The 27970-nt window shown below is 43.9% G+C and overlaps 1 protein-coding gene across 3 annotated transcripts in view; it reads left to right on the top strand.

Moving 5' to 3' along the window:
• man1a2 (mannosidase, alpha, class 1A, member 2) overlaps positions 1-27970 on the top strand; it is a 92683-nt gene that overhangs the window by 49919 nt on the left and 14794 nt on the right. For all 3 annotated transcript variants that reach the window (XM_048979030.1, XM_048979033.1, XM_048979034.1), the window contains exons 5-7: positions 12951-13069; positions 17428-17508; positions 24632-24726. In XM_048979030.1, the coding sequence (XP_048834987.1) occupies positions 12951-13069; positions 17428-17508; positions 24632-24726 (295 nt within the window). The remainder of the gene's footprint in view (positions 1-12950; positions 13070-17427; positions 17509-24631; positions 24727-27970) is intronic.

Raw genomic sequence — 27970 nt, forward strand, 5'->3', positions numbered from 1 at the left:
GACTTCATGGGAGACGACCAAGGAGGACACCATTGTTGAAAACAAGTCATAAAAAAGCCAGACTGGAATTTGCCAAACTACATGTGGACAAGCCACAAAGATTCTGGGAGAATGTCCTATGGACAGATGAGACAAAAATTGAACTTTTTTCCAAGGCACATCAGCTCTATGTTCACAGACGGAAAAATGAAGCATATCAAGAAAAGAACACTGTCCCTTCTGTGAAACATGGAGGAGGCTCTGTTATGTTCTGGGGCTGCTTTGCTGCATCTGGCACAGGGTGTCTTGAATCTGTGCAGGGTACAATGAAATCTCAAGACTATCAAGGGATTCTAGAGAGAAATGTGCTGGCCAGTGTCAGAAAGCTTGGTCTCAGTCGCAGGTCATAGGTCTTGCAACAGGACAATGACCCAAAACACACAGCTAAAAACACCCAAGAATGGCTACGAGGAAAACATTGGACTATTCTAAAGTGGCCTTCTATGAGCCCTGACCTCAATCCTATTGAGCATCTTTGGAAAGAGCTGAAACATGCCGTCTGGAAAAGGCACCCTTCAAACCTGAGACAACTGGAGCAGTTTGCTCATGAGGAGTGGGCCAAAATACCTGCTGAGAAGTGCAGAAGTCTCATTGACAGTTACAGGAATCGTTTGATTGCAGTGATTGCCTCAAAAGGTTGTGCAACAAAATATTAAGTTAGGGGTACCATCATTTTTGTCCAGGCCTGTTTCATGAGTTTTTTTTGTATTAATTTTGTTGAAGCATGGTTAAAAATCAATGTCTGACTTTTATTAGTTAAATTTCATAGAATTTTTATTTATTATTACTTTTGTCAGATTAAAATTATTTCTGTAACCATTGTGAGTTTTTCTTTCATTGACTGAAGGGTACCAACAATTTTGTCCACGTGTGTAGTACTCCAATATAGATCCCTGAGGTGTCAAGGTGCTCTAGTAGAGAGCGCAGGGTCAGGTTAACCACATCATCCACAGGCTTGGTAGCCCTATATGCAACAGCTGTCCATGGCACCATGTTGAAACCAGCTGGGGCAGCTTGTGGCTGTGTGCAGGCTTCTAATGTGTGATGAGCCCCTGCCCCGATTAGCCTGAGAGGGAGCTGCTGCAGCAGGGCTATTTTTAGAGTGATTTAGGGCTTTGTCAATAATAGTAACAGCAGCTCCAGTGGTCAGCGGGGGGCAGATTCAGCCTTTGATGGAGCCTCACTCTGAAACCCTCTTAAAGTACCAGTCATGCTGCTTGCTTTATCAAGCCCATCGAGGTTTATGTCCTGCCTTCACTGGCAGATCGGCAGCCCCAGTGAGAGCTTGTTTCTCACTGACCTACTTGGGCAGTGGAAGGTTAAATGAATCAATGACAGCAGCAGCCAGGTCAGATTAGCAGCAAACAATGTCCTTGTTCTCTCTCTCTCTCTCTCTCTCTCTCTCTCTCTCTCTCTCTCTCTCTCTCTCTCTCTCTCTCTCTCTCTCTCTCTCTCTCTACTTATTCATTCAGGGTTCACTCCAGGCTAGTCTTACTGTTCTTCATTGATGTGATTTTTTTTTTCAAATTCTACATTTTATATATATATAAATTTAAATATATTTTGAATCATATACACTACTATTCAAAAGTTTTGGGTCACATAGAAATTTCCTTGTATGTTTTTTGTCCATTAAAATAACATCAGATTTATGAGAAATACTGTGTAGACATTGTTAATTTTGTAGATCATTTTCATTGTTGGAAACGGCTGTTTTTTAATGGAATATCTACATAGGTGTACAGAGGCCCATTATCAGCAACAATTAGTCCTCTGGGGGGCGGCATGGTGGTGCACTGGTTACCACTGTTGCCTCACACCTCTGGGACCCGGGTTCGAGTCTCTCCTTGGGTCATATGTGTGTGGAGTTTACATGTTCTCCCCATGTTGTCGTGGGCTTTCCTCTGGGTACTCCGGTTTCCCCCTACAGACCAAAAACATGCTGAGGCTAATTGGAGTTACTAAATTGCCCATAGGTGTGCATGTGTGAGTGTGCCCTGCGATGGGCTGGCCCCCCATCCTTGATTGTTCCTTGCCTCATGCCCATTGCTTCCAGGATATGCTCTAAACCCCCCCCCCCCGACCCAGTAGGATAAGCAGTTTGGAAAATGGATGGATGGATGGATGAATCTGTTCCACTCTGTTCCAGTGGAAGGTTAGGTTTGCTAATGCAACCTTGTCATTTAAAAGTTCAGTGATCATTAGTAAACCCCGTTGCAACTATGTTAGCACAGATGAAAACTGTTGCTGATTAACTTTTTGAACCCTGTCCATTTTTGAGCATTTTTCTATCCTTATGATTTTAGGCTCATTACATGGTATATACATGAGTCACCCACTTTTGTTTTCAGGACATTCTGGGTTACTGATATATGTCATAATAGAGAGTAAGAGAGAGAGAGACAGAGAGAGAGACTTTTAAAACACCTTTATTAAGCAGTTAGCAGCCAATCTTAATCACAGCTCAAACAGTAACTCAGCGTGAATCACCAGGAAAAACCCAAAACTCCATCATCAGAAATAATCACAGGTCCTTTGTGTCACGGGTGATCGCGGGCAGAGCGGCGATCGTGCGGGCAGGCGGGTAAAAAGCAGGCAGACAGCCAGGAATCAGGGCAAACGAGGGGTTTAATTCCAAGGACGAGGGCACGAACATCGACTGACATCAATGACAGACAAGGAAAACTGGGGAGACCAGGACTTAAATACACAAGACTGATTGAAAGCAAACGGACACAGCTGGGTACGATCCGGGAAACACACGTGGGTAAGCAGGGGGCGTGGCACACAGGAGGAGCGGACGAGCCGGGCATGACAGAACCCCCCCCCAAAGGCGCGCTTCACCGGGCGCGCCAAGGAAGGGGGCGACGGACGGGACGAGGTAAACCAGGACCTGAAAAACAAAACAGAACCCATCAACACGGGACCGGGAACAAGACAGAGACACAGAACAAAGCCAGGGACAAGACGTAAGACAGAAGCTGACAAAGGGACGGGAAGGCAGAGAGACAGATCAGGAAGGGAGAAACAGAGGGAACAGGAGGAACAAAAGGAGCGGGAGTGACGGGAGGGAACGATGGGTAACCAGGAGTGGAGCGGGGCAGAACAAAGGGACCAAGAACAGAGGACAGCGGGACAGAGGCGGAAGGTGGAGAGGGGACCGAAGGGACAAAGGGAGGAGCGAAGGGAGACAAGGAGGGGGAAAAGAGGGGCGCCCGAGGGAAACCCAGCGGGCGACGGGTGGTAGCCGGAGGGGCCGCAGGCGACCGGGAGACCGGAGCCGGAGGGGCCCGTGGAGGGGCTGAGGAGACAGGGCGAGGGGCCCGTGGAGGGGCCAGGGAGGGAGCAGGAGGGAGCACCGGAGGCGGGGACGAAGGAGCCGGAGGGACCCCCGGCGAAGGCAAGGCGAGCGGGGGAGCCGCCGCCGGCTGCAGGCTGCCGTCGTGGGGGCGCTCGCCCGGGAACTGCAGGTGACTGCAGCGGGGGCGCCTCGGGATCGGCTGCAGCAGGCGGAGACGGGAGCGCCTCAGGATCGGCTGCAGCAGGCGGAGACGGGAGCGCCTCAGGATCGGCTGCAGCAGGCGGAGACGGGAGCGCCTCAGGATCGGCTGCAGCAGGCGGAGACGGGAGCGCCTCAGGATCGGCTGCAGCAGGCGGAGACGGGAGTGCCTCAGGATCGGCTGCAGCAGGTGGCCGCGAGAGCGGCGCAGGCGGCTGCGCAGGCGGCCGCGAGAGCGGCGCAGGCGGCTGCGCAAGCGGCTGTGCGAGCGGCGTAGGTGGCTGCTCGGGAGCAAGGTCCGAGGACGGCGACGGCTGGTCCGGAGCGGGATCCACCGCTCTCCGGAGCAGGAGTAACCTCCGGAGATCCTCGGCTAGCTGCTCCAGGACTTCAGGAGGGGAAGCAGGAGTAAACGTGGCGAACCCGTCCTCAAGCTGCTGGGCGAGCCGGTCCGCTTCCGGCGTCATCTGCCCAGCCAGTTCGTCCATCACCCTCCAGTATAACCCCTGGAGGGTGAAGAACTGGGTGACGTGGTTCGGGTCTGGAGCGATTACCTCCTCACTGAATGGCCAAAGCCTGGCCAACGTGCCGGCTCCAAGAGGGATTACCGGTTCTTCCGGGATTCGCTTGCTCCGCTTGCTTTTGTTTTTGTGGTCCGTCATTCTGTCACGATCACACGGGGAGCGGGCGATCGTGCGGGCAGGCGGGTAAAAAGCAGGCAGACATCCAGGAATCAGGGCAAACGAGGGGTTTAATTCCAAGGACGAGGGCACGAACATCGACTGACATCAATGACAGACAAGGAAAACTGGGGAGACCAGGACTTAAATACACAAGACTGATTGAAAGCAAACGGACACAGCTGGGTACGATCCGGGAAACACACGTGGGTAAGCAGGGGGCGTGGCACACAGGAGGAGCGGACGAGCCGGGCATGACACTTCTGGCACAATGACAGAAGGTGTCACGCTCACAAACACAACATCAGAGTACAAACACAACATCAGCATTAAACCGAGACACAAAACTGTCGGTGGGCATTATGCAGTGCAGGATTCTCCACTGGAGGTCCCCTGAACGTTTGGGAAGCGGTCTCTTATAGAGGAGCCTCCATGACGGCAAAAACTTCCCTGGAGCAGCCAAGTGGGCCTCCACTTCGTATCTGGCCTCCCTTTCAGGTCATGAAAGAAAAAAGACTTAACGGCAACATGGTACAGAAGTTTCCTCCCTGCCAGGGAGAACCAGATATTCCGCAAGTACTGAAAGGAAAGTATGTGACCAGTGTCACTGCGATCAACAGCTACCAACGGGGTAACACACTGTTCTGGGAAGGAAGGGCAGGTTGCACCTCGACCCAGAACCCACTGTAAATATTCCTGAAAGGTTGGGGGGAAAGAACCTTAAAGTGCATGTAAAAGGTTCCCAAGCAGCCTCACAGACCGGAACCCCACTTGGATAGCAAGTGAGTCAGGTGACAAAAAATGTCCGGACTCAGCATTTAAAACATGTTTTACCCTTGTGATCCCCAACTCCACAAATGTCACAATCACGCTGGAAGAGGGCGATCGTCGGGCAGGCGAGCGAACAGGAACAAGCAGGCAGGCGGAAAACAGGGCAAACTGGGGTTTATTGGGAAATACGGGTCGACAAACACCAGGTAACATCAATGACGGACAACGGACTCAGGTAAGACACGGACTGAAATACACAGGACTGATCAAAGTAACTAGACACAGCTGGGTACAATCGGGAAAGAACACGTGGGTAATCAGGGGGGCGTGGCACACACGAGGAGCGGACGAGCTGGGCATGACAACAAGTATCTCATCAACTGAATTTGTAAGTGTCAGCTGCGAGGAAAAAAAGGAATTATTAAAGAATGGTTCCTCAAGGGGGCGGCATGGTGGTGCAGTGGTTAGCACTGTCGCCTCACACCTCTGGGACCCGGGTTCGAGTCTCCGCCTGGGTCACATGTGTGCGGAGTTTGCATGTTCTCCCCGTGTCGTCGTGGGGTTTCCTCCGGGTACTCCGGTTTCCCCCCACAGTCCAAAAACATGCTGAGGCTAATTGGAGTTGCTGAATTGCCCATAGGTGTGCATGTGTGAGTGAATGGTGTGTGAGTGTGCCCTGCGATGGGCTGGCCCCCCATCCTGGGTTGTTCCCTGCCTCGTGCCCATTGATTCCGGGATAGGCTCCGGACCCCCCGCGACCCAATAGGATAAGCGGTTTGGCAAATGGATGGATGGATGGATGGATGGTTCCTCAAGGCCATAGTGGTCATTCTCCATCCGTGCCACCCGGAACAAGCGCCAAGCGTTCAGCACCGAAGCATAAAAACCACTCACACCCATAAGTTGAAGTGCATCTCCAGAAAGTAAAAACATTTGTTTATCATATGCAAGGCCTCCGCAGCTGCGGAGCAGGGCGAGGGCCACATGCATCTACAGCAGGTGTTCGGTACTGTAAAGCAGTGTCTGTGCACACTGGAGCCTCATCCCCCTGACCTCGCTCAGCAGATGAACCAGGCCCTGCCCTCCTTCAGACACTGGCAAATGAAGAATCCCCGGAGAGAGCCAGTGGTACCCATTCCAGAAAAAATCAGTAAACCCCTTCTGGACCTGATGCAACAGGTCCATCGGAGGATTTGGCACCATGAGTCAGTGCCACTTCATGGAGGCAGCCAAATTGTTAATCATCAGCACTCTCCCTCGATATGATCCACCTCCAGCGCTAAAGTCTTCCAGTAATCCTGTCAATCAATCCGCTCCAATTCTTCTCCATGAAGTGCTCAGTTCCCAGGTAAAGACCCAGCAGTCTGATACCATCCTTGCTCCATACACACTGCTGTGGCAGTTGAGGAGGGCCCCGCCCGGACCACTGGCCCAGCAGGTACGTGGCACTTTTGCTCCAGTTGACTCGAGCGGAAGAGGCACGCTGGAAATCACCAAGAAGTGCTGTAGGCACCTCCATATCCATGTTGGACCTGATAAAAACAGTGACGTCATCTGCATAAGCAGTAAGTGTAACAGTCACTCCTCCTCCAAGGTTGATGCCAGGTACCGGTACTCCCTGGAGACGCTTTCGAAAAGCCTGAAGTAGCGGCTCCACCGCCAGTGAGTACAGCAGCCCAGACAACCCACAGCCCTGCCGTATCCCTCTGGTGACAGGAAAAGGAGAGAGCCATTAATGTTCAGGAGGCTACACACATTGGTGTACAACAGTCTAATGTAAGAAACAATCTTTGGACCAAAACCAAATTTGAAGGGTCTTAAACAGAAAGGTGTGGTCCACTCTGTCAAATGCTTTTTCCTGATCTAAAGAGACCAGACCTACATCCAAACCTTGTTCTGACACAAAAGACAAAAGATCTTAAAAAAAAGCTAAAAAAAGGTTATCAAAAATTGAACGCCCTAGTACACAAGAAGACTGATCCCAGTGAATGATCGTTGAAACACATGTTTTCAGCCGGTTAGTCAGAGCTTTGGACAAGATCTTATAATCCACACCGAGAAGCGAGACCGGCCGCCAGTTCTTCAGAAGTCCCAGATCCCCCTTCTTGGGCAGCAGCGTTAGAACAGCCCTCCGGCAGCTGGATGGAAGAAGGCCCATATCAACACTTTCTTGAAAAACACAGAACAAGTCCACACCAATCAGGGGCCAGAAATATTTATAAAATTCCGCGGTCAGTCCGTCCAGGCCTGGTGCTTTCCTGACTGACTGCTCATGGACAGCAGCAGTAAGTTCTGTCAGAGTCAAAGGCTCTTCCAGCTCATCTCTGTCTGTGACTGAAAGACTTGGTAAGTCCCAAAGAAACTGATCAGCCACTGTCTGATCACAGGCCTCAGCAAAGAACAGGGTCTCATAAAAGGCTATTGAGTGTTGTAAAAGCTCGTGCTTGTCAAACGTGCTACGCCCATTGGGGAGGATCAAGTGCCGAAAGGTCTTTCTCTCTTCCCTGTGCTTCTCCAATCCAAAAATACACGGTGGGGGCGTCCATATCAGTCTCCTTCGTATAGCGGGCCCAGGCCATCGCTCCAACCCCTCTCTCCACCAGAAGGACTTTCAACAGGAGTCAGTTCCTCTGCAGGGCCTCAGCATCTCCCACCGTACCATGCTCTGCTCCTGTGCACAGCCGCAAGATCTCATCTTCCAGTCTTTTAAACCGGTTCTGTAGTTCAGTCTGGAAATATGCAGTATAGGTCTGGCAGAAGAGCTCAATTTGCACTTTTCCGATATCCCACGATTTACTGAGGGACTTGAATTGTGATTTTTTTCTCCCTCCACACCTCCCAGAAGACAGAGAAAGATCGTACAAAGTTGTGGTCCTGAACTAATTTATTACTAAAACGCCAGTAACAATGTTGCGAGGATAAATCAGTGCAAGAGAAAGTGACAGAAGCAAAATGATGATCGGAAAGAGGGAAGGGAGCGATGCCACAGCTTAAAAATCTGCCCTTATTCCGATAGTTTACATAAAACCTGTCCAGCTGAGCAGCAGACACCATGTTAGAGTTCACCTTCACCCAGGTATACTGTCTGCACTTTGGGAAATGGTCTCTCCACACATCAGTCAGACCAAAGTTTAGTCAATCAACAGATCGCAGAACCGAAGCTGAACCAGGGTGAGGCTCCTCGTGATTCCTGTCGAGCACGTGCTCCAGAGTAGAATTGAAATCACCAGCCAGAACAACAACGCTCTCCTGTGACAGTGTCTCTAAGAACGTATGTAAATCTGTAAAAAAGGCCACCCGTTCTGAGCCTGCCATTTGGTGCATACACATTAATAAATGAGAACAACAGTTCATGCAGGTAAAACTGAACACACAGGAGCCTCCCAGGTACAACTTCTGTAACCACCGGTCGCAGGACTGGGACCCTCTGTGAGAACAGCAGAGCGACCCTAGCACTGACAGAAGAGCCATGACTAAAAACAACCTGACCGCCCCAGTCAGCCCGCCACTGAGCCTGGTTCCCCTCATTACTGTGAGTCTCTTGTAAAAACACAACATCCACCTTTTTTATAGCAATGTAATCAAACAACGCAGCTCTTTTAGTAGCACTGCGACACCCATTAATATTTAGCGAGCCAAAAATCAACGAAGCCATAATACTGGTAAAAAAAAGAGCTGATAAAGGACAAGAAACATAGAACATAAACCCACTGTACTGCTAGCGGTGGCGTAACACACTCCTAACAGTGCTCATCAGCTTCTTTAATCTGTACCGCTTCTGTTTATCAAGCTCGCCCAAAGTACATTTCCTCATTGTCATCGTACATGAAGCTAAAAACAGTTAGTAGGGACATAGCACTCTATCTTAGGTTTTCTCTGGCCTTTAGTGCTGTCCAGAAAGAAACAGATCTGCTCAAGAGAGTAAACCTTGGTCCTACCTACAGGGGTGCTGGAGTTCATGGAGGCTTGTGAGTCCTCCAAGTCATCAGCCAAACTCTCTACGTCCTCATGATCATTATCAGAATCCGGTAAGTGCAGGTCCAGCTCAGGCTCGGGATGTTCTGCTGCGGTGTCATCTACAGGTGGGTCACTCACCGCGCTGCCGCCAGCAGGCCCTGCTGCGTCCGGGCCGGGCTCCTATGTCAGCCCACCGTCCCGGCGCGGTTCGGGAGCGGGGGGGGTGGGGGATCAGTGACTGTGGGCGGGGGGGTCTTGTCCTCCTGGCCCCCATGATCTGAGTCCAGGTCCGCTACTACAGCATCGGCACCCCTGGGGCCTCGTGCCCCTCCTCGCGCTCCCCCGGGGGGGGGGGGGGGGGGGGGCTCCCCTCGCGGGCAGGCCTGCCGCACATTCCCAAAACCACGCAAAACACTTCACATTCTCGGAGCTGATAAGAATCATATAAACTTTCCCCTCCACTGTGATCTTAACAGACACGTCCAGGACCTCCTGCGGGGCGTTAAGACTCATAAATGTTTGCCGCCTAAAAGACGTGCCTGAATTCGGCATTTTTGCAGCCAAGAGGAATCGTTCTAATTGGGCTCACCAGCTTCCCGTGGCGCCCCAGAATGTTGGACAGTAGTTCATTACTAATAAATGGGGGAACATTAGATAAAACAACTTTTTTAGACGGGCTTGATAACGGCAATATCTGTATGAATTCATCTTTAATGTTGAGACCACTTTCTATCTGTTGACATCAACCATGGAAACAGGAGGTTAGTTTTATTGTCAAATGCACAGAAAAGAGTTTCGGGGTACAATAAAATTCTTACTTTGCACATCCATCCTCCTTTCACCACAGAAAACTGAATAAGAATTTAAATGAACATTAACATTAATTTGATGCGTAAATGCTGACACAGTCAAACCATATGCGCCTACTGAAATTTCTCTATTTTTAGTCTCATCTAATATAAAAATTTGCAGGCACTGCAAATATAATCTTATAAATGTTGAGTTTAGAGTCTCTATGATATGGAAATGGAGGGGTTTTACTGGAGACCTTTCTATGGCTTAGTATTATGCAGTTATACATGGTTAGTGCCAATTAGTAACTTGTTGAAGTTATCTGATAGACAACAATGGATGGTTTATCCATCCATCCATCCATTTTCCAAACCGCTTATCCTACTGGGTCGCGGGGGGTCCGGAGCCTATCCCGGAATCAATGGGCACAAGGCAGGGAACAACCCAGGATGGGGGGCCAGCCCATCGCAGGGCACATTCACACAGCAGTCACTCACGCATGCACACGTACGGGCAATTTAGCAACTCCAATTAGCCTCAGCATGTTTTTGGACTGTGGGGGGAAACCGGAGCACCCGGAGGAAACCCCACGATGACATGGGGAGAACATGCAAACTCCACACACATGTGTCCCAGGCGGAGACTCGAACCTGGGTCCCAGAGGTGTGAGGCAACAGTGCTAACCACTGCACCACCATGCCGCCCCTGGTTTATATATATATATATATATATATATATATATACACACATGCACATATAACTTCATAACATTTGAAAGAAATTGAAACATAGCATTGCTTATTTATGGTTCACTGGATAAATACAGACATAATGCTGAATGTTTATCTCTATTGTTTTTTGTTTTTCCGCCTATATACGCTATTATTAGTAAAGTGAAATTTGAGAATGAAACTTTTACTCAGCATTTTAGCATCAAACGGCAGAGCAGCACTGTAACACATCATTGTGTTTACATGTGAGCCGTGTTTCAGTTACATAATGAGTGCATTCTAGTTCAACTCTTTTGATGGAGCTCGACATCAAACATACAAATATAGACTTCTGTGAATAAATATTACGAAAATATCAAGTAATTATCTTCCTAATAAATAGACTGCTGCATTTTGTTATTTCTAGTAGAAGTCCAGCCAATTTTTGAGTGTTTTTCTATCCCTTAATTTATAGATTTAGAAGAAATCAATTATAAAATACATTTTTTTTCCCCAGAAGGGTAGTACGTTCATTGTGGAAGTGAAAATTCACTTTGTTTTCCATCTAATGTGAATGACTGGATCGAGTAATCTCTCTCAATTCCAGCGATATGTGATTCATGCCTGAGCATTATACCTATCCAAAATTACCATCCTGAGATTAATGGGTGCGAAAATCAACACATTATGCATTTGTCGGGTTCAAAGTGTGGAAGAAGCAAAAAAAACTGGCCTTCTTTGGACTAATTGAGTATCTGGAGCATCAGCAATTGTGGTTTCAATTACACACTCAGAATGGTCAGAAACAAAGAATTTTCTTCTGAAACTCAGTCTATTCTTGTTCAGAGAAATGAAGGCTATTCTATACAAGAAATTCCCAGGAAACTGACAATCTCATACAGTGCTGCGTATTACTCCCTTCACAGAGCAGCATAAACTGATTCTAACCATGACAGAAAGGGGAGAGGGAGGCTCCATAGCACAACTGAGTGAGAGGATAAATATATAGGTGAGTGTAGTTCGAGAAAGAGACAGCCTTTAATGGCAGCTCCATTAAATAGTATCTGCAGAAGACCAGTCTCAACATCAACATCCTATAAGAAGGGCATTGCTGCCTTGGAAAAGGTCCAACGTAGGGCTACAAGAATGATTCCTGGTCTTAGAGGAATGTCTTATGAGGAGAGGTTAGCTAAGCTGAATCTGTTTAGCCTTGAGCAAAGGAGAATAAGGGGGGACATGATCCAGGTATATAAGATTCTAACAGGTCTTGATGCTGTTCAGCCAAATGGCTACTTCAATATTAGTTTAAATACTAGAACTCGTGGCCATAAGTGGAAATTAGCAGGAGAACATTTTAAAATGAATTTGAGGAAGCACTTCTTTACAGAGCGTGTAGTTAGAGTATGGAATAGTCTTCCTGCTAGTGTAGCGCAAGCTAAAACCCTGGGTTCCTTTAAATCAGAGCTAGATAAGATTTTAACAACTCTGAGCTATTAGTTAAGATCTCCCCAAATGAGCTTGATGGGCCGAATGGCCTACTCTCGTTTTTAAATTTCTTATGTTCTTAACAGTGAAGCAGCAACTCTGGGATGCTGGCTTTCTAGGCAGAATTGCAAAGAAATATCCGTATCTCAGAATGACCAATAAAAAGAAAATACTGACAGACACTGGACAAAGGAAGATTGGGAAAAAAGTGCTATGGGTAGACAAATCTAAGTTTGAGGTGTTTGGATTACAAAAATCAAATTTTGTGAGACACAGATATATTTAAAAGATACTGGAGAAGTGCTTGACAATGTCTGTTGAGTATGGTAGAGGCAAGATGATGCTGTGGTGATGGTAAAGTGGGAGATATGTACAGGCTGAAAGGGATTTTGAAGAAGGATGGCTACCACTTTTGCAACACCATGCCATACCATGTGGACAGCGCTTATTTGGAGCTAATTTTATCCTACAACAGGTCAATGACCCAAGCTACACAGCTCCAAAGAACTGCTTTGGGAAGAAGCAGTCAGCAGGTATTCTGTGTATAATGGAGTGGCCAGCACAGTCACCAGATCTCAACTCTGTTAAGCTGTTATGGGAGCAGCTTGACCAAATGGTATCTAAGAAGTGCCCATCAAGCCAGTCCAACTTGTGGGAGATGTTTCAAAAAGCATGGGGTGAAATTTCATCAGATTACCTCAACAAACTGACTTGCTACAAATGGAGGACTCTTTGAAGAAAGCAAAGACTGAAAAACACAATTATTATTTTAAATTCAGGAATGATTATTTCTAACTTTGTCATTGTCTATTTCCTATTTATTTAGCTATATTTCCTATTCAATGTCATTTAATGTTTGTGTTCATGGAAAACAAGGAAATTTCTAAGCGACCCCAAACTTTTGAACGGTATTATATATAATATGCTTGCTTTTCAGTTCTTACATCTCCGTGAATGATATTCGGTAACAGTAGTGTAATGGGCTAAAGTGGGTTTTTCTTTCTCCCCTTGTTGCAGGAAACTCCCAGATGGGAGCTACCATTGTTGACGCACTGGACACGCTCTATATGATGGGCCTGCATGATGAGTTTAAGGACGGACAGGCTTGGATTGAAGAGAACCTGGACTTCAGTGTGGTCAGTACTGCTTCCGTGCTGCTCAGCTCTTTCACTTTCTGATTAGCTGTACTGGCTCGTTTTTTGTTTCTGTCCACTGTACACTGCTGTTTTTAGTCATGGCTCTTCTGTACACTGCATGCCCAAAAAACGCGTCGCTATTTGAATTTGTATTAGCAAAGGATCATTGATTGGATCATTATTGCAGCCCAGCTACGTTATGCTGCAATAAAGTGAAGTCAGCTGAGTACCTGAATCTACTGGCCAGGTTGCACCTCCATCCATCATGAATGGATTTTTCTCTTCCCCACTGGCATGGGCATATTCCAGTACAAGAATGCCAAGATTCATTGGGTTCGAAATGTCAAACAGTGGTTCAAGAAGCATGAGGAATCATTCTCACGTATGACTTGGTCACCACAGAGTTGTGACCTTAACCTCACTGAAGGTCTTTGGGATGTGATAAAGGAGGTTTTATGGAGGTTCAACTCACTCATCAATACAGGATCTCGTTGAGAAATGACTGCAAATCTGGATGAAAATAAAGGGTGAGATGTTGCATAAGCCTGTGAAAAGAATGCCATGACAAATGTGCGCCATAATGAAAGCTAAAAGTGAAGTGGTCCAATGAAAAATTAAAATTGCAACTTTTTCTTTGGCCAGGCACGTATAAAAATATATACTCACTAGCCACTTCATTAGTTACTCCTTGCTATTACCAGGTTGGGCCCTCTTTTGCCTTCAGAACTGCCTTAATTCTTTGTGTCATAGATTCAACAAGGTGTTTGAAACATTCCTCAGAGACTTTGGTCCATATTGACACGTTAGCATAACACAGATTTGTTGACTGCAACTAAGGGACCCAAACTGTGCCAAGAAAATATCCCCCGAACAATGACACCAACAGCAATGCCTGAATTGTCGATAAAAGGCAGTATGGATCCATGCTTGCATGTTGTTTACTCCAAATTCTGGCCCTACTCTTCTGCATTCCTTGGTTGTACCAAGTGGTTATTTCAGTTGCTGTTGCCTTTCTATCAGCTTGAACCAGTCTGACCATTCTTCTCTGACCTCTGCCATCAACAAGGCATTTTTACTTGGAGAACTGCCACTCAATGGATATATTTTCTTTTTCAACCCGTTTTCTGTGAACCCTAGAGATGGCTGTCCATTAAAATCCCAGTAAATCAGCAGTTTCTGAAATACTCATATCAGCTGATCTAGCACAAACAACCATGCCACATTCAAAGTCATTTAAATGACCTTTCAGCCCCATTCTGCTGTTAACTGACTGTTAACTCTGCTTATCACTCCCTGTGTCCTCCCTGAATAATTCACGGATATGGTGGGGGGGGGGGGGGGGGGGGGTCAGATTTCTGTGGTTTACTCTTTACAGAACAGCGCATATTAACTCCTATGCTTGCTAGTGATGAAACTGTGGAATATGAAAGTGTGATTTATCGGCCAGGTTTGATAACGATTTATAAACATGTTGCAGGTCAGTACTTCGTGCCATCTTCTTAGTGGTGAATGAGCCAGCAAAATCCCTCGTCCTCCGTTATGGAAAACAGCTGATCATCCCATGAGATCATCTCCATTATTGTAGCTGTTACTCAACATACAAAAACGTATCTAGAAGGACGTCTTTTTAACAATGCCATTTTTACTCTGGAAGAACAATGGAAGTTTTTACCGCATCGTTTTAAATGTAATATCAGCATTTTTAAAACTGGTTTATATCGCGTCTTTTCAATATATATTTATTTTTCATTTTAACCAATACAAATGACATATTTCTATTAAATATTAAGGTATGCATTTCTTTATTAAGCTAAACTTTCATTCGGTTATATATATTTAACATTACAAATATTCAAAACATGCTTGAAAAAATGAATAGCAAAATGCACAAATATGTTATTTTAATATTTATGCCCCTCCCATCATTGACATTCATGTACATCAACAGCATCCACTTCATGCCCTTTCTGTATTTCCCCAGTCCAGCCTTCCTCCCTGGGGCTTGAGCTGGTCGGCCATGTCCGTCCTTATTTGAGACTCTTGCCCCCTTATCCCAGTTCATCACTGCAGCTGAAGAAACAAAAACAAATGATAAATAAGCAAAGTTAACCTGTTGTCATAATTTTACTGCATCAGCATGATTTATGACATTTGCTCCAACTTCCCTTTAACATACATGGGTTGGAGACCATGTGTCGGTCCTTATGTCTGTCACCCTTCCAGCAATATTTTAGACCACTCCTACCTGAGCCTGCAAACCTTTCAGCTACTTCAGCCCACATCCCACAAATTTTCATAATATAGGCATACTACTCCTACTGAAAAAATGGCTTATGCTGATAGCTAGTCTTAGCTGGGTTAATATGGTCCTGCTGCTCTTTAGTAAGTAAAATTAGTAAGAAAGTAAATTTTACTTTTAAGTTTACAAAGGAGTCACAGAGTGCTGTACAAAACTAAACTGCTGGGAAAAAACCACAAGACAGAGAAAAACGTATAAAACCTATTAAAAACAGACACATACTACATACATGACAACACATAACAAAACATGATTTCACAGGATTGGCTCACATTTTACCAAAAGCCTGAGATCAAAGGTAAGCTGCCATTTAAAACCTTCAGCAGAATCTGCTACACACAACAATGGAAGAAGATCATTCCATAACCTTCGGACAACAACTTGAAATGCCCAATCACCACGTGTTTTAAGTCTTGTCCGTGGAACAGCAATGAGCCTTTGATCAGAGGACCTTAGAACACAGCTAGCTGAATAGGGATGTACCAGGTCCATTATGTACGGCGGGGCCTGACCATGTAAGGCTCTCCAATATGTTGAACTGGAATGGAAGCCAATGAAGAGAATATATAGTGGGTGTAATATGAGTTGTCTTCTTAATGGTTTCTTCTTTAATTCTTTAATGGTATAGTTGGGTGGGTCACCAGCTTAAACTGGTCTAGCTGATTTTTGACTAAGTATTTGCCAATGTACTTTTCAGTAAAATAGTATTTAGACATTTCAAAGTATTAGTGGAAGCCAGTCCACTGCTTAAACTCTGAGGCTGAGACAGATGTGGAATTTTAACAGAAATAGATAATGCTTTGAAAGAATCAATCATTGCTGAAACACCAGTCGTGTGAGATTCCTGGCTTCCATAGTTTGAATCAGTTATTAGAGTTCAATTTTCATAACGACTGAAAAAACAGGCTTACCTTTTAGTAATTAATATATTTTTGTGGAGTCCAGGGCTATTTTATTAATTATTATTTTTTAATTATTTATTAATTGAATCAGCCCAGGCAACCACGGAGCTCTACTTTATGCAAATGGACAGTGATGCGGTGTGGAGACACCCAATGAATGTTCTCTAGTCCATAAATAAACACTGTGTTGTGTGTTCCTATCAAAGATTTGTTATGTTTGTTTGAAAATGGAAGAAAAATTGATAGTCATCCATTCATCCATACATCCATCCATCTATTGTCTGTAACGGCTTGTCCTGTTCAGGGTCGTGAGTGATCCAGAGCCTATCCCAGAGGCTATACATGCAAGGCAGGGAACCACCCAGGATGGGGTGAAGTTGATAGTCGTGGTGCCTAAAATTCAATGAATAGCTAACATGATTAATACACTGGCAACTGTGTCAAGCTGTAGCTAGTCAGGCTATTCTCAATTTATGTTTCTTTTGACAGTTACATTAAAACTTGTCAGTACATTTTATCCCTAGATAATGTTGAGCCCTATTGCTTTAAGACAGTTTGAATGATACTATAATTCAATGCAACCCAGCAATAAATCAGAAGCAGCAAAATCATCACTAACCGACAAAATAGGCGCTGGAGTGAATGAACACTTAGTCACGGCGGATGACTTATGCTAAACGTCCCTGTTCTGATCTGACGTTCAGAAAATGGTGCTGAGATAAAGGTCTGCAGATGTTTAAAAGATTTATTGGTCAGACGTTGAGAAACTGAACCAGCTTTGCATGTCTCAAATATGTTCAGAAAGGATTTTCGACCAACAGACATGATATTGACTTGATATGGATGTCTGTGCAATATTACAATTTTTCTGGGCAAGATTTCTAACATGTTTTCACTCCTACTCCTAAAAGTAGGGCCAAATTTGCATCACTCTGAGGATTCTGGGCCACTGAAGTCTGTTTTCCTACACTGAGACACTATAAATGCAGGCACAGATATTCTAAGGGAAATTTACACTGTACAGTATCTGTTTTTTTGCTTCATAAGCAGATATTTTCACCAATATAAAACTGCTATTTATTAGTGTTAAAGACATTAAAGGATTCTGGCTGTGTGCTGTATTCTTCAGGAATGTGTTAAATTTTTGATTTGTGCAGAACGCAGAGGTGTCTGTCTTTGAGGTCAACATCCGCTTCATTGGTGGACTGCTGGCAGCGTACTACCTCTCAGGACAGGAGGTGAGTTTGTCTGTCTGTCTGAGTGTGTGTGTGTCTCTCTCTCTGTCTGTCTGAGTGTGTGTCTGTCTGTGGCTCTCTCTCTCTCTGTCTGTCTGAGTGTGTGTGTTTATCTGTGTGTATGCGTGTGTCTGTCCATCTGAGTGTGTGTCTGTGAGTGTGTCTGTCGGTCTGAGTGCGTGTGTGTCTGTCTGTCTGTTTGTCAGTCTGAGTGTGTGTGAGCAGTAAGAATAGACAATTAATATAGAACAAACATTACAAAATGCTATATAATTGTAACGTCCACGGGTGGACGGGTAGGCAGGAGCGGGGAAGGACAAGGCATGTAGGCAGAATAAAGGAAATGGGGTTTATTAATGGAAGACCAGGGCAGACAGCAACAAACATTAATGACAGATCTGGGGAATGCGGACTTAGACGTGGACTAAATACACCAGACAAGCTGAAATAACAGAAAATAACAATTGGGGAAGTACACATGGATGATCAGGGGGCGTGGCACACACGAGGACTGCACGCGCAGGTCTTGATAATAATAAGGATCCATAAAAATGAAAAACGTCTATGTAAAAATGTTGCTTCTATTTATATGACTAAGCATTATTTTATGCCGTAGGGTTAATTTAGTATGCCTTCTGAATTATGCTTGTCAATTATCTACACCTGTTTCACTTCAAATGTTGTCTTTGACGATGGTATGCATATCCTTTAAAAATGAGGCTTGCTACTTTTTGAATTTCTTTTTGGCAAGCATCAGCACAGCGTTTTACAGTATTTCTTTATTTTTGGGTCTTTGCCCATTCACCTCCGTCTGTTTCTTGTTTTTCTGCCACCACTTTGCGTGCACAACTTCCTGTAATGTAATCATTACATCCACTCAAAATGTGTCTATTGGGAGCAGGTGTGACCCAAACAAAAGGCAATGTGTTTGTCGATGTGTCTGTATAACAAACCTAAGTGACACTTATTTGCAAAAAATACGACTACATCACAACAGTCTGAATGAACTAAATCTTGTGTTCCCTTCTACTGAGCATGATTGTATACCTAAAGCGATACACCCTTATAGCCTAGTTGTTCTTTAGCTCGGTCTGAATTTCCTGGAAAAAGCACCTCAAATGCCGCACATATGGATGATCCCATCTTCATCTCAATAGAGTTAGCATGTTGTGTATGTTTCCAGCAGCATATTTCCATTGTCAGTAGAATTTATTGAGAAACCAAAATGTTCCTAAACTACTGATTTAAATTATGTGAGAGAGTTTTCAAACTCTTGCTTTACTGTTGATTGACTGTGACCAGTGTCAGCTGTAGCCAACTCACTCCCACAATTAGCATAATCTTTTCTCTGTGAATTTAGGTTCTACCTCTGTCAAGAAATGCATTCATTTGTTTCATTGTGTGGACTGGATGTACCAAATGGTACATAATGGATACATGTACCATTACAGCTGTACTTTGGAAGGATATATTTCCGTGAGCTATTGAAGAGTGGCTCATATTATATGTTTTTTTTTGCTGTCGTTAACTACACTGCTGTTCAAAATTTTCCTTTATTTCCATGAAAACATACATTAAATGACTTTGAGTAGGAAATATAGCTAAATATACTCTTTTGCCTTTGTCAAACAGACCTTTTGCAGCAAGTACAGTCTTGTAGACCTTGGGCATTCTAGATATCAGTTTGTTGAGGTAATCTGAAAGATTTCACTCCGTGCTTCACAGATTGTCTCCCACAAGTTGGACTGGCTTGATGGGCACTTCTTACATACCATTTGGTCAAGCTGCTCCCATAACAGCTCAATAGAGTCGAGATCTGGTGACTGTGCTGGCCACTCCATTATACACAGAATACTTGCTGACTGTTTCATCCCTAAATAGTTCTCTGGAGCTGTGTTTGGGTCATTGTGCTGTTGTAAAATGAAATTGGCTTCAGTTAAGTGCCATCCGCAGAATATGGAATGGTGTTGCAAAATTGAGTGATAGCCTTCCTTCTTCAAGATCATTTTTAGTCTGTACTAATTTCCCACTTTACCATCACCAAAGCAGCCCCACACCACCACATTAGCTCTACCATGCTAGACAGATATTGTCAAGTACTACTCTAGCGTCTTTTAGATCTATGTCTCACAAAATTTCTTCTTTGTAATCCAAACATCTCAAACTTAGATTTGTCCACCCATAGCACTTTTTCCCAATCTTCTTCTGTCTAGTTTCTGTCTTGCCCATCTCAGTATTTTCTTTTAACTGGCCATTCTGAGATACAGCATTTTCTTTGCAATTTTGTCTAGAAGGCCAGCATGCCGGAGTTGCCTCTTCACTGCTGACAATGAGACTGGTCTTCTGCGGATACTATTTAATGCAGCTGCCAGTTGAAGACCATCTGTTTCTCAAACTACACACTCCTATATACACTGCCCAGCTAAAAAAATAAAAGGCGCCATTTGAATTTTTTGTTGGACCACGTTTAGCTTTCATTATGGCGCACATTTGCCATGGCTTTGTTTCCACAAGCTTATACAACATCTCACCCTTTATTTTCATTCAGATTTGCATTTTGAGGAAGCTACTCAGGAAGTTGATGATAAGAAGGCCTATGATGTCATCTACTTAGATTTCCAAAAGGCTTTTGATGTTGTCCCCCACAAGAGGCTCCTACTTAAACTCAAAGCGACAGGTATTTTAGGTACCGTAGCGACCTGGATTGATAACTGGTTAACAGATAGGAAACAGCGAGTAGTTATAAGAGGCACAATGTCACAGTGGGCTTGCGTTCATAGTGGGGTACCGCAGGGTTCGATTTTAGGACCACTATTCTTCCTAATTTACATAAATGATATGGATACCAATATATACAGTAAACTGGTGAAATTTGCAGATGACACCAAGGTGGGTGGTGTAGCAGATACTGAATTAGTGGCTCAGCAGCTACAGCGGGATCTTGATTTAATTAGTGACTGGGCCGATACCTGGCAGATGAAATTTAACGTCGATAAATGTAAGGTACTCCATCTAGGGAGCAGAAATATAAAGTACAGGTATTTCATGGGTGTCACTGAAATAAAGGTAGCTGATCATGAGAAAGACCTTGGTGTGTATGTTGATGCTTCCATGTCCCATTCTCGCCAGTGTGGGGAAGCAATAAAAAAGGCCAATAGGATGTTGGGGTATATCTCCAGGTGTGTGGAGTTTAAGTCAAGGGAGGTAATGCTAAGATTATACAATTCCTTGGTGAGACCTCACCTAGAATATTGTGTGCAGGTTTGGTCACCATATCTTAAAAAGGACATTGTGGCCTTAGAAAAGGTGCAGCGTAGGGCCACAAAAATGATTCCTGGTCTTAGAGGAATGTCATACGAGGAACGGTTACTTGAGCTAAATCTGTTCAGTCTCAAGCAAAGGAGACTGAGGGGGGGACATGATCCAGGTATATAAGATTCTAACAGGTTTGGATGCTGTTCAACCAAATAGTTACTTCAGCATTAGTTTAAATACACGAACTCGTGGCCATAGGTGGAAATTAGCGGGAGAACATTTCAAGCTGGATTTAAGGAAGCACTTCTTTACACAGCGTGTAGTCAGAGTATGGAATAGCCTTCCTGATAATGTAGTGCAAGCTGAATCCTTGGGTTCCTTTAAATCAGAGCTAGATAAGATTTTAACGACTCTGAGCTATTAGTTTAGTTCTCCCCAAGCGAGCTTGATGGGCCAAATGGCCTCCTCTCATTTGTATAGTTCTTATGTTCTTATGTTCTTAATGTCTCACTGAGATCCTGTATTGACAAGTGAGTTGAACCTCCATAAAGCCTCCTTCAGCACATCCCAAAGACCTTCAGTGAGGTTAAGGTCACAACTCTGTGGTGACCAAGTCATGCGGGAAAATGATTCCTCATGATTCCTCATGCTCCCTGAACCTCTGAATTCAAACCAAATGAATCTTGGCATTCTTCTCCTATGCCCGTGCCAACAGGGAAGAAAAAATCCATTTATGATGGGTGGAGGTGTAACCAGACCATTCAGTAGAATCAGGTACTCAGCTGACTTTACTTTATTGCTGCATAACGTTGCTGGGCTGTAATAATGATCCAGTCATTGGCTCTTAAGTATTTGCTGATATAAACTCAAATAGCGACTTTTTTTTGGCTGGGCAGTGTTATCCTCTCACTCAGTTGTGCTCTGGAGCCTCCCTCTCCTCTTTCTGTTGTGGTTAGAGCCAATTTGTGCTACTCTGTGAAACGAGTAATACGCAGCACTGTACGAGATCTTCAGTTTCCTGGCACTTTCTCGCATAGAATAGCCTTCATTTCTTAGAACAAGAATGCAGTGATGAGATTCAGAAGAAAGTTTTTTGTTTCTGACCATTTTGAGCTTGTAATCAAACCCACAATTTTTGATGCTCCAGATACTCAACTAGTCCAAAGAAGGCCAGTTTTAGTAGTTTCTTTAATCAGTACGGCAACTTTCATCTGTGCTAACATAATGGCAAACTGGTTTTCTAATGGTGAATTAACCTTGTAAAATTATGAACTTGCATTAGCAAACATTCTACTGGAATACAGGAATAATTGTTGCTAATAATGGGCCTCTGTACACCTATGTAGATATTCCATTTAAAAAAGTTGTTTCCAGCTATGATTGTTGGACATTAACAATGTCTACAAAGTATTTCTGGTTAATCTGGTATTTTTTTAATGGAAAAAGGCAAGGAAAGTGACCCTGATCTTCTGAACGATACTGTATTTCTGGAATCTTATTAGGGAATGTATATTCAAATAATAGCAATAAAATCCAAATGTTTGAATTGTTATCATCTAGTTGGTAATTCGCCCTGCGATGGGCTGGCCCCCCATCCTGGGTTGTTCCCTGCCTCGTGCCCATTGCTTCCAGGATAGGCTCTGGACCCCCCACAACCCAGTACGATAAGCGGTTTGGAAAATGGATGGATGGATAGTTGGTAATTCAGTTACCTTTTAGTGGTGATATCGATACAGGGTTTATGGGAGTACTGGTGAGATGGTGGCATGAGGAGATAGGTGGGAGAAAAAGGATGCAGCTCTGCATTCTGCCAAGTGCATCATTTTTCCAGGTCCCTCTAGGTGAACCTGTGTCACCTTGGCAACAGCAGCCAAACAATAAGCTTCTTGAGGAACTGCAGTCATTAGTGAAAAGCCCATTCAGTGTCTGCTGAATCTTGGGAAAGGCTTACTTTAAAAACAGTTTTATTATGGAAGTGAGCTCAATGGAAAATACATCAACTTTATGGTCTTAAGGAAAGAGAGAAGAAACAATTGTTTAAGATTATTGCTGGAAGTGGCTTTCATTTGTACTTTTTTGACAGATCCCTGAGGATTGATTCTGAAACATGAGAATTCATCAGGTACCTCATTTATAGTCCCTCATAGTTCTTCCAGCCATTGTATCATATATCCAGCATGTTGTGCTGTCAGGCAGGAGGGTCCTGTAGCAATCTTATGTATAGGTACCATGACCTTCCAAGACTGTAAATCACCCCCCCCACCCCCCCAAGTCAACGTAGAGTAGCCTCATGATGCTCATGTTTTACAACACAATAAATCCACCTTGATCTTGCTCATTTTTTCAGACACTTTTCTGATAGTATGCATGCTTCAGACCATGAGGACAAATTGGAGTCCATGACTAGACTCTAAAACACTCTGACATTTATGGTTGAAATAGACCAATTGGGACTGAGGTTCCTAAGCAGGACATGGCCTCAAGTTCTTTTGCTTTTATGATCTCTGGCTGACTTCATATCATTAGAGCAAATAACTTAACATATCATTCTTCAGGACACAAAATTATGCCTAAAATGAAATGTTCTGAAAGATACATTCATTAAGCACAATGTAAAATATTTCTGTGTGCTGATTTCCAAACCTGCTGGCCAGCTCACAGATAAAACAAAACAATGTCAGTAATGCAGCTGTCTGCAGCCCAGCCTGTGCACAGTCATACTGTGGGCTGTCACATTGTACAGTAACAACAGCAGGTACAGTCCCAGAATCTCCCAGTCTCACCCAGCCAGAGTGGTCCAGATGCCCCCCATATGGCCTCTGGACAGTAATCACCCAAAGCGGTTTTGTCTCTGTCAATCTAGGATGGCACTAACTTTGGGCAAAAGGAGCTGAACATATAACCATACTGGATTTTACCACATTTCCTGGAAACCCTGAGAAGACACAATGAAAGTCACCCTGCATTTCGAATTCTTTGTAAAGCTTCTTGGTGCACTCTAGCATGAGAGCACCCCCTTGAGACACTGTAAATTATAAGCATGCAATTCCAGATCCAGCAAGGTATGTAGTTTTACATACACATGTGTATGCTAACAGGATTCTGCCCACTGCTGTATTTCAGAAGATTAGGCCCACATGGGGCAGGCATTCACTGGAGAGTTACCATCTGGTAATGTAGCACCCTCTTCATTTTAATGGAAACATTTTCTTCTTTGTGTTGGTATTAATGTTGTGGGGATTCTCAGGATGCACGGACTCAATCTACCAAAACTTCATCAAAATGGGCAGCAGGGTGGCATCCAACTTACTAAGTGACAAGTATGTCCTTAAGTGAAAAACTTCAGTGTCGTTTGTGGTGCATTGATGGCCAAAGGAAGGCCCTGGGTAATTACATATCACTGAACTGGGAGGAGTATTCTCAGCCAACAGGGGCTTTCAGGGAAATCCTGTGAGCTTATTAGGAGAGCCCAGAAGAAAGACTGCATGTTCCTCAATCTACGGCATCTGGGTCACATGCTGTTATGGGGTCTGGACAGGGTTCAAGTCACAGAACTTTTTTGGTGGCACAATGATCTTACTTTTAACTGTATCATTTTAACATTTTAACTGGCTGTTTTGGTGAGAATTAAAATACAGTGACCAATTAACTCCCAATACCTTTCACTCGGTAGCTATTCCACGAATGACAGGCTTTTATGTATGGTGTGCAGAATGCGGTGAACACAATCAGCTGACCAACAATGGGGTTATTGCACTGCACTGTTGAATCAGGACACCTGAACATGCTGAGGGCTTCCATCTACATGGATGTGTCTGAAAGCCTTCCTCTCGCTTCTCCCCTATCTGTCTGTCTCCTGGCTCCCCTGCAGGTTTTTAAAGTGAAGGCGGTCCAGCTGGCCGAGAAGCTTCTTCCAGCATTTAACACCCCCACAGGAATCCCGTGGGCCATGGTGAACCTGAAGAGGTGAGCAGGGCACATTTCCCAAAGAATGACATGGTTATGCTCTTAGGCGTAGTGAAAACTGTCCAGCCCAGCTGTCCTATAGCGACAAGTGTTAGTGCTCAGCTTGCATTATTGGGATTTTCAGGTTTTTTAGTGGCTGAAATTAAATGAAGGTTTAGCTTCATCTGTCTCATTAGGGGGGCAGCACGATACATCTGAGTAGGCCTGCTGTTTCTGGGGGACAGTTGCAGGGTCAGGTGCAGAGGCCCCAAGCGGGAGGGGTTGTGTGTTATGCAGGCCCAGCTGAAGCAATTTTGTTCCGGCTGGGGAATTATATGCAGCAGCCCTGTATCCGATCGCAAGTCTTAACTGGCACATGGCTGATAGAGAACATGTATGCTCACCATACTGTGAGGAGTAACTTACAGATGCCTGATCAATGTTTACATCAGCCTAAGCATGTTAATGGAGCTGGAGTGCGGCAGTGACATTCGTGAGGCTTTGGTGCATGCTGTAGGTTTTCAGTATGGACATGGAATATGGGGCCGCCCTTTGGGAACTTTGCCCTTTGCCCTATCAGGAGGGCAGGGCATGGCTGGGGGTACATTCCCCTTTCACATGTAACTGGGCTGGATGAGTAAGAGGGCTGTATGTCTGTGTACATGCCTTTTTAGTGCTGACTCATCAGATTTCATAGTTATATCTGTCACATTAAAATTACTGGATAATATTATATTTTCATATGCTATAGTCTAGAGATGGCACCCATCCAATACCCACTATGGATACTGGACAGATACTGGCAAAAAATGCTGGATTAGATACTGGGGGACAGGGGAGTAAGACAGGTCTAGCCTGAAAATTGCGAAAATGCTTGTAGCTTTAGCAAGTTATTCCATAAGCAGATGTGAGGATCATGTGATGGTTGGCTGTTCAGTGATGCATGTGCGTCAGAGCTGTCATGTCGGCTGTATGGAAATACAATAACCGTTTCACATTCATGCATTTGCCATTTGTGGTTTTGCTTATTTGCTATTTAGCCTTGAACAATAAAATAGGAATTTCTTGGACCTTGCCGAAATGTCATAGAAACTCACCGATGACGTGTGAACCAAAAACAATACTGAAAATGATTTGGATGACAAAAAAAATCATATAATATGTAAATATTACTAATACATAATACTTGTTACTGTAAGTTCATATTGAATCTTTCATATTTACATTCTTGGCTTGGGTATCCTATGCATCTTTGTCCAGCCAACCAGCCTCACTCACATTAAGTGTCTTTGTGACCATGGACCATGGAATCTCGTGCTTCTCTCATTAAATTTTAAGCTTTTCAGTGCCATTTATTTTGCATTTTTAATAAAGAGTTCGAAACGTAGTGGACCCAGTGTGTACAGTAGTAGTGCTGTACATTCAGGGGCATCATTTCGATGGCTTGTATATTACATAAAAAAGATCTTGATAGAGTTACTAAATTGCCCATATGTGTGCATATGTGAGTGAATGGTGTGTGAGTGTCCCCTGCAATGGGCTAGCCCCCCATCCTGGGTTGCTCCTTGCCTCGTGCCCGTGGCTTCCGGGATAGGCTCCCCGTGACCCAGAAGGATAAGCGGTTTGGAAAATGGATGGATGGATGGTCTTGATAGCAAATCACTAAGTAATCTGAAATATAAAGTGAACATAGAGTATTGTTTGTTTAGAAATTGATAATTAATAGACTTTTTATGTTATCAGTCAGGCTGGCAGTTATGGGTTAAGGTTAGGAGGTCCAAGTATTATATACAAATTTTCACATTCGCAGGGATCTTCCACACCTAAGCCTCATAAATGTGAAGGAGGTATTACTGTACTTCACGCTGAAGGAAGAAAAAAGCAAAACTTCAGAGTATAATGCATGTAAGGTTAATGCTGATTTTTCTGTACATAGTGAACGTGGTAAAATTTATACAAGCTAGATATCTGCAGACTTGTATACTTTTTAAAGTTTGGGCAATAATTACTTAAAAGTTGTAACTGTGCTCCACTGTAAATTTTGTGCTAGAGCCTTATGTGTACTTTTTGACTAGAAACTGTTAGTTGGGACATACAGTAATATTTTTATGATTGATTTCATTGTTATATTTAATTTGGCAACAGTTATATTTCTGTTCATTTTTGTGAAAGTTCTTACTGAATTAAACATAGAGGCAGAATCGTGTTGCCCACGGATTTTTACCTGAAGCCAACATATTGCTTTTGTTAGAGCAACATGACCATTATACTATACTATTTTTTAGCATACACAAACTCTGCTGCTGCAACACTAAATGCAGATATTCTGCCATGTTAACTTGAAATGTATTGATACAAATATCTCATTTAGGGCTTAGTAGTTCATAAAGGGGAAAAATATCTGATTGGTATCAGTCAATACTCAAAATATTAATATTGGAAGAAAAAAAATTATCAAACCATCTCTACCATACACATTGTTTAATTTTTTTATTTTTTTTTTATTAAATTTTTGTTATGGTCTGAAATGCGGAAGCAGGACCAGGGGCACGAAGAGCCGGGTAAACTGAGTTTTATTTCGGGAGAAGACCAAAACGCAGGGAAAAACGCATACAAACGTCAATGACCGGACAGGGGTAACACAGACACGGAAGCACTAGATACACAGAATCAATTAACAACACCTAGACACAGCTGAGAACACTGGGATACCACACGAGGCAACAAGGGGGCGTGGCATACGGGAGGATCGGACAGGCAGGTCATGACAATTTTTTTGTTAAATTTGATGATTTGAAAATTGTATCAGCCAGTCAGTAGATCTGTGTTAGTAAATGAGTTTGGTTCTGGCTAATTGTGTCTCTTAAGTTAGACGGACAGTATGCAAACAATGAACATATAATTTACATTATTAATAAATTATTATTACTGCCATCCGAGGACGGATTCCATGCATATTCCTTATAATATGTCGTACCTCTCTCTCTCCTTATCCCTTCCTCCCATTTTCTCTTAAATTGACTCTAATTCATATTATTATTGGCAGGAAAATCAGTTCATTCATGTTCCCAGAGAATAAATAATTTCTCCCTCTTCATCTCTTCTGTTTAACATTTCTTAAAATTCATTTCTAAAAGTCTTAAGTGTAGCAGGAATATGCTCTGTCCACTTCTGCAATTCATTTGGTGACCATGTAACCCATTCTCTGCCATATGCTGCCCAGAGTTCCCTTCCGGTTCTCCTCTCTGTCTCTGGGTCGCTTCCA

Source organism: Brienomyrus brachyistius, chromosome 16, assembly GCF_023856365.1.
Source record: "Brienomyrus brachyistius isolate T26 chromosome 16, BBRACH_0.4, whole genome shotgun sequence".
NCBI lineage: Eukaryota > Metazoa > Chordata > Actinopteri > Osteoglossiformes > Mormyridae > Brienomyrus > Brienomyrus brachyistius.